Source organism: Triticum urartu, chromosome 7A, assembly GCF_056163025.1.
Source record: "Triticum urartu cultivar PI428250 chromosome 7A, HENAU_Tu73, whole genome shotgun sequence".
NCBI lineage: Eukaryota > Viridiplantae > Streptophyta > Magnoliopsida > Poales > Poaceae > Triticum > Triticum urartu.
The window spans coordinates 465,409-485,136 of record NC_141879.1 but is presented as its reverse complement, the minus strand read 5'-3'; the positions used below and the strand labels follow the sequence as shown (position 1 = coordinate 485,136).

The 19,728-nt window shown below is 40.7% G+C and overlaps 1 protein-coding gene across 1 annotated transcript; it reads left to right on the top strand.

Annotated features, from left to right (window-relative positions):
• Positions 1–1,858: 1,858 nt before the first annotated feature.
• LOC125534908 (uncharacterized) lies at positions 1,859–13,529 on the top strand (the record flags this gene model as incomplete). The annotated part of the gene is made up of 3 exons (XM_087537800.1): positions 1,859–2,147; positions 2,228–2,442; positions 13,149–13,529. Coding segments are annotated over 3 exons (885 nt in total), but the record flags the coding sequence as incomplete, so codon positions are not given.
• Positions 13,530–19,728: the final 6,199 nt, after the last annotated feature.

Sequence of the window (19,728 nt, the reverse complement as noted above, 5' to 3'; positions counted from 1 at the left end):
GTCCGTTGAATGTGATTTTGATCATTAACATGAGCAAGATCAGAAGAGTTTACCAATGAAATGTTTGGATCAAGCAAGGCAGCAGCAAAAATATGATGAACTTGATGAGAAGAGAGCATTTTCTGGCAAAAAGATAATCATTTCTCGATTTCTGTATGCACCACATAAAATTGAAAATAGTGGGCATGGTTGCATATTAAGAAAGCCATGAATAATACTTTGCATAGAAAGATGATTCTAGGCTAAGATATCAGTTTTAATGTACCAAGGATGGCCAAACCAAGTTGCTCTAGCAAAGTCACACAGAAAAAAGAGGGCATTTCATTTTCATTTTGATCACATCGACAACATTGTTTTGAAATGTCGATTGAAAAACGAGCAGTTCTCAAACCTGTGGGAAGAGCTATATGTTAACTTCTTTTATAGTAATTATGTAGTATTAATTAAAATTGTTGTATTATCTTGCCGTCTAGTTCGGATGTTGTTGTTTGGGAAGTTAGAATGCACTTCCGTGACAGAGACAACTTGGAGAGATGATCTGCATTTCAGACATCACATATTACAATTTGGTAGCACTAATAGAGATAGAGGGATATGGCTGATTCTACTGATTACATTTACTTTGTGAGGGATCTTGGTGTGGGTATTGCAGGATTGGAAGAAATTTGTGATGATGAGAAGGTTGATGAGATGCTTGACCATATTGCTAATAAGGATCAGAATGTAGTGAACTTGACAGTGATTAGGGGCATTGATCAAAGACCTGCATATTTTAATTCAGGCTATGTGTATGAGGAGCAGGTTCCTTTGAGTCAATTAGGAGAGAAACATGTGTATGAAGTCAATCCGTCTGGTGTTCTCTTCAGATCACCAGAAAAATCCAATAAACAAAAGCAGTCAGAGCCAGTGCAGTTCTTCTCCACACAGCAGAGCACAAACTTAGATGCTGCTATGGATCACGATGAGCTGGAGACACTAATGGAGCTAAAGAGGAGAACAAAGATTGCCAAATTTTGAAAACATAAGAAGGCAGCTAATCACGTTCAAATGGTTAAGAAAAAACTACCAGTTCTTTTAACTGAAGATGATTATGATCCGGATGCATATGAAGACTTTCTTCAGAGGCTTAATGAGATGAGGAGGCAGAGAGAGGACCCACTCGTTCATTTTGAAGGAGACACTGATGTGGATGAAGTGTATGGGGAAGATGAGGAAGAGGAGCAGGTTGAGGAAGAGGAATAGGAGCAGGTTGAGCATGAGCAAGAGGATCAGGTGGAGCATGAGGAGCAACAACATGAGCCACCAAATAAGAACAAATCTAGAAAAGGGCCAACCAAGAGGTCACATTCTAGCTTGGAGCAAAGATTTGAGGATGTGTGGATACCATGATCTGATGAGGAGATAGGTGTAGGTGAGTTGAAGAAGGAATATGATGATGGAGCTGAGGAAGAACATTTTGTTCTTCCCATTGTAAGGAAGAGTAGAGCATATAAATGTTTGCCAAGGAAGTGGTACAGTGATGACAGAGAGAACCCATAGGAGCAGTTTTATAGAAAGCTTTGTTTCCTCAATGTGTACCAATTTAGGAGAGCGCTTCAGACATTTCACATAGGTCAGAACATGAACTATGAGTTCCACTGAAACTACAATGACAACATCATAGTTGTGTGCACTAATGTAAAATGCTCTTTCGACATTGCAGCTTCTGTTATCGCAAATGAGAGTAATTTTTGCATAAGAAAGGCTACTTTTCTGCACACATGCCCAACAGTAGCAGAGAATACCAAGGTCGCAAGAAAATGGGTGGCACACCAGTGTAAGGCCATGACGAGAACTGATACTAGCACACTAAATCACCACAATAGTGCAAAATTTGAAGAAGAAATATGGAGTAGAGATCTCAACCCATATGGCCTATAGGGCTAGGAAGCAAGCATTGAAGGTTGTCCAAGGAGATCAGAGAGGACAATACACTAGGATTAAAGATTATTTGCAGTATGTATTACATACAAACCCAGGCAGTACATGTGTTGTGACCACTAAGCATCTGCCAGAGCACCCAAGCAAAAATCCAAGGTCCCATGGCATGTTCTTCTGTCTTAATGCTTGCAAAGAAGGGGTTTTAAATGGATGCAAGCCATTCATTGGTACACTGTGTTTTGTAACTTGTGAAGTGTTTATGTGCTCACATTAAATACAATATCTTCTCACATTTGCCATTTTACAGGGGTAGATGGTTGTTTTATCAAGCTGTCAACATGTCAACAGATCCTTGCTACAACAGGAAAGGACGGAGACAACAATATATATCCTATAGCATTTGGAGTTGTTGACAAAGAGGGCACAGGCAGCTGGACCTGGTTCTTAACACAGTTGAGAGATGCACTTGGTGGAGAAAGCGGAAAGTTTGGCTACTATACCATCATTTCTGATAGGCAGAAAGTAAACTTCTCTTCTCATAGTTCTATTGTAATTCTATTGTTTCATATGCACATTGCTCTGTCAACAACTCAAAAGGCCCAATGTTTAACTCTAGTTCCTATTGTGTCAACAGGGCCTTTTAAATGCAGTAAACCATGTTTTCCCCAATTGTCCACAAAGATTCCGCCTTACACATATATATCAGAATTTCCAAACTGCTAGCTTTAGAGGTGATGAATTAAAGAAACACATGGATGCACCTAGATACTCTTATACTAAGAATGAACACCTTGCTGCAATGAATGATTTGAAAAGAGAGTGTAAGGCAGCTTGGGCATGGCTTAATAAAGTACCAGTTCATACTTGGGTTAGACATGCAATGGATTTTAACTGCAAGACTAACCTCTTTGTGAACAACATCAGTGAGGTGTTTAACAAAATGATACTAGATGTCGGAGGGAAGCCAATAAAGACCATGATAGAAGGAATTAGCACAAAATTGATGGTCAAATTTAACACCAATAGAACTAAGACAGAGACATAAAATTGGGAAATTTGCCCAACATATGCTGAGATGTTAGAGGAGGCCAAGTACAACTCAAGTTGGTGCCAAACTTTGATGGCTGGTCCTAACATTTACCAAGTTAGTAGTGGAGATAACACCTACTCAGTGAACTTGCTGCACAAAACAAGTGGATGTAGAAATGGGATATGACTGCTATGCCTTGCAATCATGCAGTATCTGCAATTGTGAAAGCTAAGTTGCAACCTGAAGACTTTGTGGGTGATTTCTTCAAGAAGGCAATGTAGAACATATGGCCATATCATATTTCCCGTCCCTAGTCCAAATATGTGGCCAAGAACTCAAGACATAGAGCCTCCGGTTTTCAGAGACAAGGTTGGGAAGCAACAAACAAAGAGGAGGAAAACCCCATTTGAGAAACCAACACCAAGGGATACATCTAGGATGGCATCTATTACTTGCAGCAATTGCAAACTTGTAGGGTGATACGTCTCCGTCGTATCTACTTTTCCAAACACTTTTGCCCTTGTTTTGGACTCTAACTTGTGTGATTTGAATGGAACTAACCCGGACTGACGTTGTTTTCAGCAGAATTGCCATGATGTTGTTTTATGTGCACAAAACAAATATTCTCGGAATGACCTGAAACTCCACGGAACATCTTAGAAAAAATAATAAAAAATCCTCGCCAAAGATGAAGACCAGGGGGCCCACACCCTGTCCACGAGGGTGGGGAGCGCGCCCCCTACCTCGTGGGCCCCCTGGAAACCCTCCGACGCTAATTCCAACTCTATATATCTGCTTTCGGAGAGAAAAAAATCAGAAAGAAGAAATCATCGCATTTTACGATACGGAGCCGCCGCCAAGCCCTAAAACCTCTCGGGAGGGCCGATCTGGAGTCCGTTCGGGGCTCTGGAGAGGGGTATTCATCGCCGTCGTCATCATCAACCATCCTCCATCACCAATTTCATGATGCTCACCGCCGTGCGTGAGTAATTCCATCGTAGGCTTGCTGGACGGTGATGGGTTGGATGAGATTTATCATGTAATCGAGTTAGTTTTGTTAGGGTTTGATCCCTAGTATCCACTATGTTCTGAGATTGATGTTGCTATGACTTTGCTATGCTTAATGCTTGTCACTGGGCCCGAGTGCCATGATTTCAGATCTGAACCTATTATGTTTTCATGAATATATGTGAGTTCTTGATCCTATCTTGCAAGTCTATAGTCACCTACTATGTGTTATGATCCGGCAACCCCGAAGTGACAATAATCGGGACCACTCCCGGTGATGACCATAGTTTGAGGAGTTCATGTATTCACTATGTGCTAATGCTTTGTTCCGGTTCTCTATTAAAAGGAGGCCCTAATATCCCTTAGTTTCTAATAGGACCCCGCTGCCACAGGAGGGTAGGACAAAAGATGTCATGCAAGTTCTTTTCCATAAGCACGTAAGACTATATACGGAATACATGCCTACATTACATTGATGAATTGAAGCTAGTTCTGTGTCACCCTATGTTATGACTGTTACATGATGAACCGCATCCGGCATAATTATCCATCACTAATCCAATGCCTATGAGTTTTCCATATACTGGTTCTCGCTTATTTACTTTCCCGCTGCTATTGTTACAATCACTACAAATTACCAAAAATATTTACTATTGCTTGCACTACTCTTTTGTTACCGTTGCCACCAATATCATATTACTTTGCTACTAAACACTTTGCTGCAGATACTAAGTTTCCAGGTGTGGTTGAATTGACAACTCAGCTGCTAATACTTGAGAATATTCTTTGGCTCCCCTTGTGTCGAATCAATAAATTTGGGTTGAATACTCTACCCTTGAAAACTGTTGCGATCCCCTATACTTGTGGGTTATCAAGACCTTTTTCTGGCGCCATTGCCGGGGAGCATAGCTCTATTCTTTGAGTCACTTGGGATTTATATCTGCTGGACACTATGAAGAACTTGAAAGACGCTAAGACAACAATTTATCCCTCAACTACGAGGGGAGGTAAGGAAGTGCCATCTAGCCTTGCACTTGATTCACCTTCTGTTATGAGTAATCTTGCGACACCTAAACCTGCTTCTGCTATTCGTTCCGATATGTCGCATGTTATTGATGATGCCACTTCTGCTATGCATGATACTTATGATGAAACTGCTTCTATGCCTGATACTACTGTGCCCCTTAGTGAATTTCTTGATGAACAAATTGCTAGGGCTAGAGAGAAAGAAATTATTGAATCTGAATACGATGATGAAAGTGATGATGAAAATATGCCTGTTATTCCTGAGGGTTATCTTTTTGATATGGAATCTTCTGCCGCTATTTTAGCTTGCAAAGATAGATATGAGCTCAAGAGGTTATTAGTTAAATGGAACAAAGAATCACTCAGAGATAAAATGAAACCTGACCCTGCTTTTGCTACTTCACCTATATGTGTTCCCGATAAGGATTATGAATTCTCTACTGATCCTGATATAATTACTTTGGTTGAATCTGATCCTTTTTATGGCTATGAATCTGAAACTGTTGTGGCACATCTTACTAAGTTAAATGATATAGCTGCCCTGTTCACTAATGATGAGAGATCGCGCTACTTTTATATACTTAAGATATTTTCGTTCTCATTAAAGGGTGATGCTAAGATATGGTTTAATTCTCTTGATCCTGGTTGTGTGCGTAGTCCCCAGGATATGATTTATTACTTTTCTGCTAAATAGTTCCCTGCTCATAAGAAACAAGCTGCTTTGAGGGAAATATACAACTTTGTGCAAATTAAAGAAGAGAGTCTCCCACAAGCTTGGGGGAGGCTTCTCAAGTTACTTAACGCTTTGCCTGATCATCCTCTTAAGAAACCTGAAATACTTGATATCTTTTATAATGGACTAACCGATGCTTCCAGAGATTACCTGGATAGTTGTGCTGGTTCTCTTTTCAGGGAAAGAACACCGGATGAAGCTGAAATTCTATTGAACAATATGTTGACAAATGAAAATAATTGGGCACTTCCTGAGCCAGCCCCTGAGCCAGCTCCTGCTCCAATTACTGAGCCTATTCCTAAACCAACTCCGAAGAAGAGAGGTGTTATGTTTCTCAGTCCTGAAGATATGCAAGAGGCAAAGAAATCTATGAAAGAAAAAGGTATTAAAGCTGAAGATGTTAAGAATTTACCTCCTATTGAAGAAATACATGGTCTTAATATACCACCTGTTGAAGAAGTATATGATCTCAATCCTTTATTTATTGAAGAACCTCCTGATCCCGATATCCCGACACAGGTAGTAAAGGTAAATTCTCTCTATAGATTTGATGAAGGTGATATCCCTCACTATAAGTCTGCTAGGCAATGTTTTGATGAGTTTGATAATTTCATCGTCAAACAAGAAAATTTCAATGCTTATTTTGGTAGACAATTAAAACAAAATTCTGATATGATTAAATACTTGGATGATTATATGGCTAATATTATAGGTGAACTTAAACTTGTTACCAAACATGCTTCTATGGTTACCACTCAAGTGGAACAAGTACTTAAAGCTCAAAAAGAAGTGCTTGATGAAATGAATAGTAAGAAAAATGATTATGCTGTTAGAGTGTCTACTAGAACTAGTAGAATGACTCAGGAACCTTTGTATCCTGAAGGCCACCCTAAGAGAATCGAGCAAGATTCTCAGAGAAATAATATTGATGCACCTAGTTCTTCTAAAAAGAAGAAAAAGAAAAATCATAGAACTGTGCAAACTTCTAGTGAACCTATTGCTGAACCACATGATAATCCAAATGATATATCTATGTCTGATGCTGAAACACAATCTGGTAATGAACATGAACCTAGTGAAAATGTTAATGATGATGTTCATGATGATGCTCAACCTAGTAATGATAATGATGTAGAAGTTGAACCTGCTGTTGATCTTGATAACCCACAATCAAAGAATCAACGTTATGATAAGAGAGACTTTGTTGCTAGGAAACATGGTAAAGAAAGAGAACCATGGGTTCAGAAACCCATGCCTTTTCCTCCCAAACCATCTAAGAAAAAGGATGACAAGGATTTTGAGCGCTTTGCTGAAATGATTAGACCTATCTTTTTGCGTATGCGATTGACTGATGTGCTCAAAACTAATCCTTATGCTAAATATATGAAGGATATCATTACTAATAAAAGAAAGATAGCGGAAGCTGAAATTTCCACCATGCTTGCTAATTATACTTTTAAGGGTGGAATACCAAAGAAACTTGGAGATCCCAGAGTACCTACTATACCATGCTCCATTAAAATAAATTATATTAAAACTGCTTTATGTGATCTTAGAGCCGGTGTTAGTGTTATGCCTCTCTCTTTATATCGTAGACTTGACTTGAATAAGTTGACACCTACTGAAATATCTTTGCGAATGGCTGATAAATCAACTGCTATACCTGTCGGTATTTGTGAGGATGTGCCTGTTGTGGTTGCAAACGTTACTATTTTAACGGACTTTGTTATTCTTGATATTCCCGAGGATGATAGTATGTCTATTATTCTTGGAAGACCTTTTCTTAATACTGCAGGGGCTGTTATTGATTGCAACAAAGGCAATGTCACTTTTCATGTTAATGGTAATGAGCATACGGTACACTTTCCGAGGAAACAACCTCAAGTTCATAGTATCAACTCCATTGGAAAAATTCCATCGATTATAATTGGAGGTTTTGAATTTCCTCTTCCTACTGTCAAAAAGAAATATGATATACTTATTATTGGGGATGTGCATATCCCCGTTGAGGTAACCTAGAGTTATTCGAAATTTCTCCGGTTTCATGATTATCGGAATGAGTTTGTTAACAAGACTTGATCAACCTTGTTAGTGGATTCTTTTTGATGAGCATGAGATGGATGAAACTAGAAGCACAAACTTCTGTACCCCTTCTATACTTTCTGTTATTTAAGTAGAAATAAAGTAAAAATAGTATTTCTCTGTCTGTTTCCTGGCTTATCCGTGCAATATAAAAATATCCCAAAAATAAAAGTCCTCAGAATGACATGCCAATTTAATATGATTTTTTCGGGAATATTTGAGGATTTACTGTGCAAAAATTACCGCGGGGGGAGCTGCCACCTGGCCACGAGGGTGGAGGGCGCGCCCCCTGCCTCGTGGGCCCACGGTGGCCCTCCTCCACTTATCCCAGCACACATCTTCTTCCTCTGTCTCACACAAACCCGAAAAACCAACTCAAGCACGAGTTCCAGCCACTTTTGCTGTGATTTTCGATCTCCTTGCTCAAAGCACCTCTCGCAAAACTGCTTGGGGATATTGTTCCTTGGTATGTGACTCCTCCATTGGTCCAATTAGTTTTTGTTCTAGTGCTTTATTCTTTGCAAATTTGTGCTGCATAGGTGACCATGTTCTTGAGCTTGCATGTCAAATTTATATGGTTCCAAGTAGTTCTAATGCTTGATATAGGCTCTAGGCACTTGTAGGAGTAGTTGCTATCAGTTTTATTGAGGTTGGTTCACTTTTGTTTGAAGTTACTAAAAATTTCAGAATTTTTCAGAGAAAAACAATAATGCTTAGGAAGATGTTCCAAGGTGGTTCTTCTAAGAAGCAAGGACCCAGGATTGCTATGTGTGATGCTGATGAAGATCCACCAAGAGACGCTCTAGTGCGGCCTTGCGAATGGCCGTCGGAAAATTTTATGGACCGTGCGGGAATTAAAGAAGAATTTAAATCATATTTGCGCAATGCCGGTCTTGAGGATTTTGAGGCTAACAAATGCCCCCAGTATCATGATCTCACAAGTACATTTGTGAGGAGGTTTGAGTATTCATCTTCGCGTAATTCTCCTTTAGTCATGTTTGATCTTTATGACAAATCTTATACCATGGACTTAGAGGATTTCACTTCTGCTTGCAAACTTCCATCTTGGGGCAGTATTAGGGATCCCCCTAAATCTGAATTTAGAAGCTTTCTTGCTAGTATAAATGTGGGGGAATCTAGAGATATAACACAAGCTACCATAGGGAGCATTCACTTTCCTGCTATACATTATCTTGCTTTCTTCATAGGTAGATGTATAAATGCTAAGGATGAAGCATGTCACATGTGTGTCCCTGATCTCAGCATTCTCAGGAATGTTGTGTTAGGAGACCAATCTTATCATATGGGAGCCATTGTAGCTCGTAGGTTGCATCATAATAGACATAATGGAGATTTCTTTGGAGGAATTTATGCAACCCGCTTAGCCAATTTTCTTGAGATAGACATCCGTGAGGGTGACACGGAGTTGCCCCCTGCATATCTAGATTATGATTCCATGTCTTCACATCATTTTGTCGAGAGGCCCGAATCACCTCTTTTATATCGTTTAATTTTTTACAAACGGCATGTTGTCCGTATTACTCTCCCTGCTCCTGCCCTTTTTGATTCACAGACAAAAGGAAGATATACTATTACCAGAGAGGAGGCAGATGAATATGAGAGGAGAGCGGAGGCAGCCCGACTCCACGCTGCAGCTCAGCAGGCGATAGCCGCTGCATCACAGTATGATCCCAGTTATTCTTCGTCGCAGTACGACCCCAGCTACACTTACGGGTATCCGCCAGGCTATCCCTGGCAATAGACCAACTTAGGCCAAAAGCCTAAGCTTGGGGGAGTACATATTTCTCACCGACATTACATTTATGTTCACACACACTCATTGCTAGATGTTGATGCTCATACTTTTTCACTGTAATATCCATGCTAGTTTATTTTCTTTTTCCTGCTTTCTTCTTGTGTGTTGTTAAACCTTAAGAAAAACAAAAAAAATTAGTAGTAGTTTATTTTACTGTTGTAGCAGTAGTAATTAAAAAGAAAACCCAAAAAATATTTCCTGTCCTTCTTTTGCTTGTTGGGAGCTTTCCCGTGTAAATAGTTTTATTTTCTTTCGTTTTCTTTGGGGGTCGATAGGAGAAGACCATAATTAAATTGTTGTAGTGGCTCTTATATGCATTATTGTTAAATTAACCCAGAGCCCATATTGCCTTGTCTTCTCCTGTTTATTGAATGCTTGCAGATTCCAGCTTAGTCCAATGCACGTGCACTCTTATTATTATTCACACCGTTCGGTCGTGCAAGTGAAAGGCAATTATGATGACATATATGATGGACTGACTGAGATGAGAAAAGATGGTATGAAATCGACCTCTTTTGTTTTTGTAAATATGATGAGCCCGTCATTCTTGATTCAGCTTATTATGAATAAACATGTTTGCAATGACAATTAGAGATCATAGTTGCTTGTGCCATGCTTGATTAGCTATGAGTTATAATGGTTTACCTTGCGTGCCAACATGCTATTGAGATGATTATGATGTGGTATGATGGGGTGGTATCCTCCTTTGAATGATTTAAGTGACTTGACTTGGCACATGTTCACGCATGTAGTTGAAACAAATCAACATAGCCTTCACGATATTTATGTTCATGGTGGATTATATCCTACTCATGCTTGCATCCAATGTTTATTAATTTTAATGCATGTACATGGCTGTTGTCGCTCTCTAGTTGGTCACTTCCCAGTCTTTTGCTTGCCTTCACCTGTACTAAGCGGGAATACTGCTTGTGCATCCAATCCCTTAAACCCCAAAGTTATTCCAGATGAGTCCACTATACCTTCCTATATGCGGTATCTACCTGCCATTCCATGTAAATTTGTATGTGCCAAACTCTAAACCTTCAAATAAACATTCTGTTTTGTATGCTTGAATAGCTCATGTATCAACCAAGGCTGTCCTTATCTTCCGTGTTAGGCGGGTTATTGTCAAGAGGAGTGGACTCCGCTCCTCACTCACGAGAAAATGGCTGGTCACCGAGATGCCCAGTCCCATGCTTTATGCAAACTAAATCAAAATTAATTGCAAACAGAACTCCCCCTGGGACCTGATGTATGTTGGAGACACTCGTTGTTTCGAGCAAGTCATGGGTTGATGCTTGTTGGTGGAGGGGGAGTATAAACTTTACCATTCTGTTTGGGAACAACCTATAATGTGTTTAGCATGGAAGATATCGCCATCTCTTAGTTGCTACGTTGACAATGAAAGTATACCGCTCAAAATGCAATTTATCTCTATTTCAAAACCGAGCTCTGGCACCTCTACAAATCCATGCTTCCCTCTGCGAAGGGCCTATCCATTTACTTTTATGTTGAGTCATCACCCTCTTATTAAAAAGTACTAGCTGGAGAGCACAGCTGTCATTTGCATTCATCATTGTTAATTTATATTGGGTATGACTATGATTGGATCTCTTTTACCATGAATTACAATGTCTAGTCAGTCCTTGATCTTTAAAGGTGCTCCGCATTTATGTTTTGCGGTCTCAGAAAGGGCTAGCGAGATACCATCTTGTTATATCATATTATGGTTGTTTTGAGAAAGTGTTGTCATCCGAGATTTATTATTATGGCTTTCTAGTTGATTATGCTATTGATATGAGTAATTATGAGACCTGAGAATTATTGCAAATGTGGTTAGTTATGATCTTTGCTGAAAACTTGAATGCTGGCTTGACATAGTTACAACAACAAGAGCAAACAGAGTTTGTAAAAGTTTTTCTTTCTTTCTTTCTTTCAGTTTGTCAACTGAATTGCTTGAGGACAAGCAAGGGTTTAAGCTTGGGGGAGTTGATACGTCTCCGTCGTATCTACTTTTCCAAACACTTTTGCCCTTGTTTTGGACTCTAACTTGTGTGATTTGAATGGAACTAACCCGGACTGACGCTGTTTTCAGCAGAATTGCCATGATGTTGTTTTATGTGCAGAAAAAAAATATTCTCGGAATGACCTGAAACTCCATGGAACATCTTAGAAAAAATAATAAAAAATCCTCGCCAAAGATGAAGACCAGGGGGCCCACATCCTGTCCATGAGGGTGGGGGGGCGCCCCCTACCTCGTGGGCCCCCTGGAAACCCTCCGACGCCAATTCCAACTCTATATATCTGCTTTCGGAGAGAAAAAAATCAGAGAGAAGAATCATCGCGTTTTACAATACGGAGCTGCCGCCAAGCCCTAAAACCTCTCGGGAGGGCTGATCTGGAGTCCGTTCGGGGCTCTGGAGAGGGGTATTCGTCGCCGTCGTCATCATCAACCATCCTCCATCACCAATTTCATGATGCTCACCGCTGTGCGTGAGTAATTCCATCGTAGGCTTGCTGGACGGTGATGGGTTGGATGAGATTTATCATGTAATCGAGTTAGTTTTGTTAGGGTTTGATCCTTAGTATCCACTATGTTCTGAGATTGATGTTGCTATGACTTTACTATGCTTAATGCTTGTCACTAGGGCCCGAGTGCCATGATTTCAGATCTGAACCTATTATGTTTTCATGAATATATGTGAGTTTTTGATCCTATCTTGCAAGTCTATAGTCACCTACTATGTGTTATGATCCGGCAACCCCGAAGTGACAATAATCGGGACCACTCTCGGTGATGACCATAGTTTGAGGAGTCCATGTATTCACTATGTGCTAATGCTTTGTTCCGGTTCTCTATTAAAAGGAGGCCTTAATATCCCTTAGTTTCCAATAGGACCCCGCTGCCACGGGAGGGTAGGACAAAAGATGTCATGCAAGTTCTTTTCCATAAGCACGTATGACTATATACGGAATACATGCCTACATTACATTGATGAATTGGAGCTAGTTCTGTGTCACCCTATGTTATGAATGTTACATGATGAACCACATCCGGCATAATTATCCATCACTAATCCGGTGCCTACGAGTTTTCCATATACTGGTTCTCGCTTATTTACTTTCCCGCTGCTACTGTTACAATCACTACAAATTACCAAAAATATTTACTATTGCTTGCACTACTCTTTTGTTACCGTTGCCACCAATATCATATTACTTTGCTACTAAACACTTTGCTGCAGATACTAAGTTTCCAGGTGTGGTTGAATTGACAACTCAGCTGCTAATACTTGAGAATATTCTTTGGCTCCCCTTGTGTCGAATCAATAAATTTGGGTTGAATACTCTACCCTCGAAAACTGTTGCGATCCCCTATACTTGTGGGTTATCATAGGGCATAAATACAGTGTGTGCTCCAAGCACCTAAAGCTAGCTCTTGCAGTGAGAAAAAACCAGCGTCAAGTTAGCTAAGCATCTCAATTTTCATTATTCTGTCTGAATTGAAATTCATAATTGTTTTTGAAATGAAGCCAAATAGGTCACAAGCTTCTGCTTCAACCACCATTTCATTTACAGCTGCTACACCAACAAGGAAGAGGCCATCTCCATCTACAACAGCTGTTGGTACTGCTCCTCCTAGGAAGAAAGCTGCACCAACTGCTCCTCCAAGCAGGAATGCCACACCTGCTGCTACTCCACCTACTGCTCCTCCAAGAAGGAAAGCTGTACTTGCTGCTACTGCACCTACTGCTCCTCCAAGGAGGTCTCCCAGGAAGAAAGATACCACAGCTGGTACACCCTCTACCTCTGTTGCAGGCTATAGGAGAACATTTCAGGCTCGAAGACAGATTGGAAGGAAGAGGACTGTTTCCTACAAGATGAAAGAATACCCATATGCTTCTGGTAACTAGATGTTGGTGCCTTTGTTGGCTGCTGAACTAGATGTTGATGTTGGTGCCATTGTTGGCTGTTGAACTAGATGTTGATGTTGGTGCCTTTGTTGGCTGTTGAACTAGATGTTGATGTTGGTACCCTTGTTGGCTGCTTGAACTATATGCCTTGGTTATTGTCATTTTTGGCTGTTGAACTTGATGCTGGTTGACAACATTTATGTTGTTGCTTTGAACTTGATGATGATGTTGGATGTTTATGCCTCATATTTCGCTCTTTAAACTTGACGCTAGATGTTGATCTTAGTTGCTTATGCACTCATAGCAAGATAGATGCTAGTTGTTTATGAGTCTCTCGACGTTGACAAAACCACCAAAGTGAGTCTAGGGTCCCTCGACGTCGACAAAACCACCAAAGTGAGTCTACGGTCCCTCGGCGTTGACAAAACCACCAAAGTGAGTCTGGGGTCCCTCGACGTCAACAAAACCACCAAAGTGAGTCTAGGGTCCCTCGATGTCGACAAAACCACCAAAGTGATTCGTCAGCCTAACAATAACATCAAAATTATCATAACCACCTTCATCACATTGAGCATATTTGGGAGATCCACATAGCCACTACATAACTAACAAGTACCATATTTGAGAGATCCATACATTACCATTACATTACTGATAAGTAGCATATTTGGGAGATCCATACATAACCATTACATAACTAATAAGTAGCATATTTGGGAGATCCATACATAACCATTACATAACTAATAAGTAGCATATTTGGGAGATCCATACATAACCATTACATAACTACTACCTCCGTCCTGGTTTATTGGTCCCATTGTATTTTGGGCCAAATTTTGACCATAAATTTAACTAACAAAATGTTCATGCATGTCACCAAAAATTACATCATTGGAAACTATGTTCAAATACAAATCCAACGATACAATTTTTGTTGACATGCATTAATATTTTGTTAGTTAAATATTTGGTCAAAATTTGGCACAAATTACAAAGGGGACCAATAAACCAGGACGGAGGTAGTAATTGTTGGGGAACACAGTAATTTCAAAAAATTTCCTACGCACACACAGGATCATGGTGATGCATAGCAACGAGAGGGGAGAGTGTTGTCTACGTACCCTCGTAGACCGAAAGCGGAAGCGTTATATCAACGCGGTTGATGTAGTCGTACGTTTTCACGATCCGACCGATCCAAGTACCGAAAGCACGACACCTCCGAGTTCTACACACGTTCGGCTCGGTGACGTCCTCGCCTTCTCGATCCAGCAAGAGGGGCGAAGTAGTAGATGAGTTCCGACATCACGACGGCGTGGTGACGGTGTTGGTGAAGAACAATCTTCGCAGGGCTTCGCCTAAGCACTAAGAAAACTATGACGGAGGATAAACTAGAGGAGACGGGGTTGCCGGCACACGAATTGGTGTTTCTTGATGTGTCTTGGGTGCTAGCCCTACCCCTCTATTTATATGTTGAGCCTTGGGGTCGAAACTTGGAGCAAAAGCCTCCACAAAGTCGGTTTCACCCGAAAGGCAAGAGTCCTTCTCGAACTCCAGGGCCAGACGCCAGGGTTCCCGGCGTCTGGACCCAGACGCCAGGGACCCTGGCATCTGGCCCCTGGACTCCGCAAAACTTCCTTTTGCGCTTTCCAAATACCTCGTGGGATTTCCCCTTTGGCCCAGATAAAGTGTTCTCGTGCCCAAACATTTTGGGAAACATCCGGAACCCCTTCCGATGGATTCCGGAACCTTTCCGGAGATCAAACACTACTATCCACATATCAATCTTTACTTCCGGACCATTCCGGAGTTCCTCGTCATATCCGTGATCTCATCCAAAACTCCAAACAACATTCGGTCACCAACATACATAACTCATAGTACTATATCGTCAACGAACGTTAAGCGTGCGGACCCTACGGGTTCGAGAACTATGTAGACATGACCGAGACACCTCTCTGGTCAATAACCAATAGCGGGACCTGGATGCCCATATTGGCTCCTACATATTTGATGACCCAAAAGTATAGGGGATCTATCATAGTCCTTTCGATAAGTAAGAGTGTCGAACCCAACGAGGAGCAGAAGGAAATGATAAGCGGTTTTCAGCAAGGTATTCTCTGCAAGTACTGAAATAAGTGGTAACAGATAGTTTGTGATAAGATAATTTGTAACGAGCAACAAGTAACAAAAGTAAATAAAGTGCAGCAAGGTGGCCCAATCCTTTTTGTAGCAAAGGACAAGCCTGGACAAACTCTTATAATAGGAAAAGCACTCCCGAGGACACATGGGAATATCGTCAAGCTAGTTTTCATCACGTTCATATGATTCGCGTTCGGTACTTTGATAATTTGATATGTGGGTGGACCGGTGCTTGGGTGATGTTCTTACTTGAACAAGCATCCAACTTATGATTAACCTCTATTGCAAGCATCCACAACTACAACAAAAGTATTAAGGTAAACCTAACCATAGCATGAAACATATGGATCCAAATCAGCCCATTACGAAGCAACGCATAAACTAGGGTTTAAGCTTCTGTCACTCTAGCAACCCATCATCTACTTATTAATTCCCAATGCCTTCCTCTAGGCCCAAATAATGGTGAAGTGTTATGTAGTCGACGTTCACATAACACCACTAGAGGCTAGACAACATACATCTCATCAAAATATCGAACGAATACCAAATTCACATGACTACTAATAGCAAGACTTCTCCCGTGTCCTCAGGAACAAACGTAACTACTCACAAAGCATGTTCATGTTCATAATCACAGGGGTAATAATATGCATAAAGGATCTGAACATATGATCTTCCACCAAATAAACCAACTAGCATCAACTACAAGGAGTAATCAACACTACTAGCAACCTACTAGCATCAATCCCGGACTTGGAGACAAGAATTGGATACAAGAGATGAACTAGGGTTTTGAGAGGAGATGGTGCTGGTGAAGATGTTGATGGAGATTGCCCTGTCCCGATGAGAGGAGCGTTGGTGATGACGATGGCGATGATTTCCCCCTCCCGGAGGGAAGTGTCCCCGGCAGAACAGCTCTGCCGGAGTCCTAGATTGGTTCCGCCAAGGTTCCGCCTCGTGGCGGCGGAGTCTCGTCCCGAAAGGTTGCCTCCTGTTTTTTTCTCGACAAAAGACTTCATATAGCAGAAGATGGGCGTCGGAGAGCCACCAGGGGGCCCACGAGGTAGGGGGGCGCGCCCTAGGGGGGGCGCCCCCACCCTCGTGGACAGGGTGTGGGCCCCCTGGTCTTCATCTTTGGCGAGGATTTTTTATTATTTATTATAAGATATTCCGTGGAGTTTCAGGACTTTTGGAGTTGTGCAGAATAGGTCTCTAATATTTGCTCCTTTTCCAGCCCAGAATTCCAGCTGCCGGCATTCTCCCTCCTTATGTAAACCTTGTAAAATAAGAGAGAATAGCCATAAGTATTGTGATATAATGTGAAGTAAAAGCCCATAATACAATAAATATCGATATAAAAGCATGATGCAAAATGGACGTATCAACTCCCCCAAGCTTAGACCTCGCTTGTCCTCAAGCGAAAGCCGATAACAATAAATATGTCCCCATGTTTAGAGGTAGAGGCGTTGATAAAAATAAAATACGGACATGAAGGCATCATGATTATTCTCATAACAGCAACATATATAGATATTGTCATATGATTACTTATGTTCAAGTGATGATCTATTCACAATGCAAAAGTATAAATTAGAAACTTTATTGAGAACCAACAAACTATAATCTCGGTCATTGAAGCAATTGCAATTTATCATAACATCAGAAAGAGTCTATGTCAGAGCTTAAAAGCAAGTCCACATACTCAACTATCATCTAGTCCTTCATAATTGCTAACACTCACGCAATACTTATGGTTATGAAGTTTTAATCGGACACAGAGAAAGATAGGGGCTTATAGTTTCGCCTCCCAACCTTTTACCTCAAGGGTAATGTCAACAATAATAACTCATGCTCCCCTACATCCAATTATATATATATATATATGTATATATATCATGTTCTTTCCAACATGCTGGGCTTGCCAAAGGATAAAACGAAAAAAGAAAGGTGAAGATCACCGTGACTCTTGCATAAGGTAGAAGATAATAATAAAAGATAGGCCCTTCGCAGAGGGAAGCAGAGGTTGCCATGCGCTCTTATGGTTGGATGCATAAAATCTCAATGCGAAAGAACGTCACTTTATATTGCCCCTTGTGATATGAACCTTTATTATGCAGTCCGTCGCTTTTATTACTTCCACATCACAAGATCGTATAAAGCTTATTTCTCCCACACCAATCAATCATACATATTTAGAGCAATTTTTATTGCTTTGCACCGATGACAACTTACTTGAAGGATCTTACTCAATCCATAGGTAGATATGGTGGACTCTCATGGCAAAACTGGTTTAAGGGTATTTGGAAGCACAAGTAGTATATCTACTTGGTGCTGAGAATTTGGCTAGCATGAGGGGGAAAGGCAAGCTCAACATGTTAGAGGATCCATGAAAACATACCTTATCTCAGATATAATAAAACATAATTCATCACGTTGTCTTCCTTGTCCAACATCAACTCTTTAGCATGTCGTATTTTAATGAGTGCTCCCAATCATAAAAGATGTCAATAATAGTATATTTATATGTGAAACCTCTCTTTCCTTATTACTTCCTATTAATTGCAATGATGACCAAAGCTATGTCTGTCAACTCCCAACAACTTTTAATCATCATACTCTTTATATGTGAAGTCATTACTCTCGATAAGATCAATATGAACTCTGTGTTTCTTTTTATTCTTTTTCTTCTTTTTCTTTTATTCACTCAAGATCATGGCAAAATAATCAAGCCCTTGACTCAACACTAATGTTTATTATATATATAGCTCACGAACTCGATTACATAGAGAGATCATAAAGCAAAACTCAAAACTAGATCATGCCATAAACTTTATTCTACTAGATCAAGATACTACTAATAGGATCGAACTAAGAAAAACGGTAAAGATAGGAGTTGTGATGGTGATACGATACCGGGGCACCTCCCCCAAGCTTGGCAGTTGCCAAGGGGAGTGCCCATACCCATGTGATTATTTCTCCTTCTTTGCTGTTGGTGAAGATGGAGGTGATGGATAGTCGCACATCGAGTGTAAGAGGTCCTCTAGCTTGCGAATAATGCCCTTGAGTGCAAACATATGCTCCTTCAACAAAATATTTTCACTTGTGAGATACTTGTTTTGAATACGAGTAAACTCAATCATATGGAAAGCTTCGATCTCAGTTGGGGTAAGAAGGTTGTGATCAAGTTGAAGGATTGCTTCTGTTGCCGGAGCTTGGTTCTCCGCGGCCTTCTTGATCCCTTCATCCTTGTTGATCTCCATGGGTTCTTCCCTCTTCAGCTCTATCTTCATTAGCCAAGCATCTTTGTCACCGTTGTTGGAGGAGGGGGACGACATGATGCCTGGCCTTGACAACCCTGACAGAGAACAGCCCAAAACAAGAACAGAGGATATTCACGTGATACGGGAGTCAAAACCTTCGGGAGAATATATAATGAATTTTTACCGACCAAAATACGTATCATGCAAGAAAAGGGAGTCCGGAAGGCACATGAGGTGCTCACGAGGTAGGGAGGCGCGCCCTCCACCCTCGTGGGGCCCTCGTGTCCTTCCCGGACTGCTACTTATTTTTCTATTTTTCTAAATATTCCAAAACGGAGAAATATTGCCTTAAAAACTGTTTTGGAGTCGGTTTACTTACCGTATCACATACCTATTCCTTTTCGGAGTCTGAACGTTCTGGAAAGTGTCTCTTATGTATTCCTCCGGGGTCATGGTTTCAATAATATTGGTTTTAATATTTATGGGATTACCTGAGATATAATGTTTAATTATTTGACCGTTAACCACCTTCGGATTTGTGCCTTCGAAGTTGTTGATTTTTATGGTACCGGAACGATAGACCTCCTCGATAACGTAGGGGCCTTCCCATTTAGAGATAAGTTTTCCTGCAAAAAATCTTAAACGAGAGTTGTATAGCAATACATAATCACCGACTAAACTCACGCTTTTGTATCCTTTTGTCATGCCATCTTTTAACTTTTTCTAAAAACAACTTGGCATTTTCATAAGCTTGGGTTCTCCATTCATCAAGTGAGCTAATATCAAATAACCTCTTC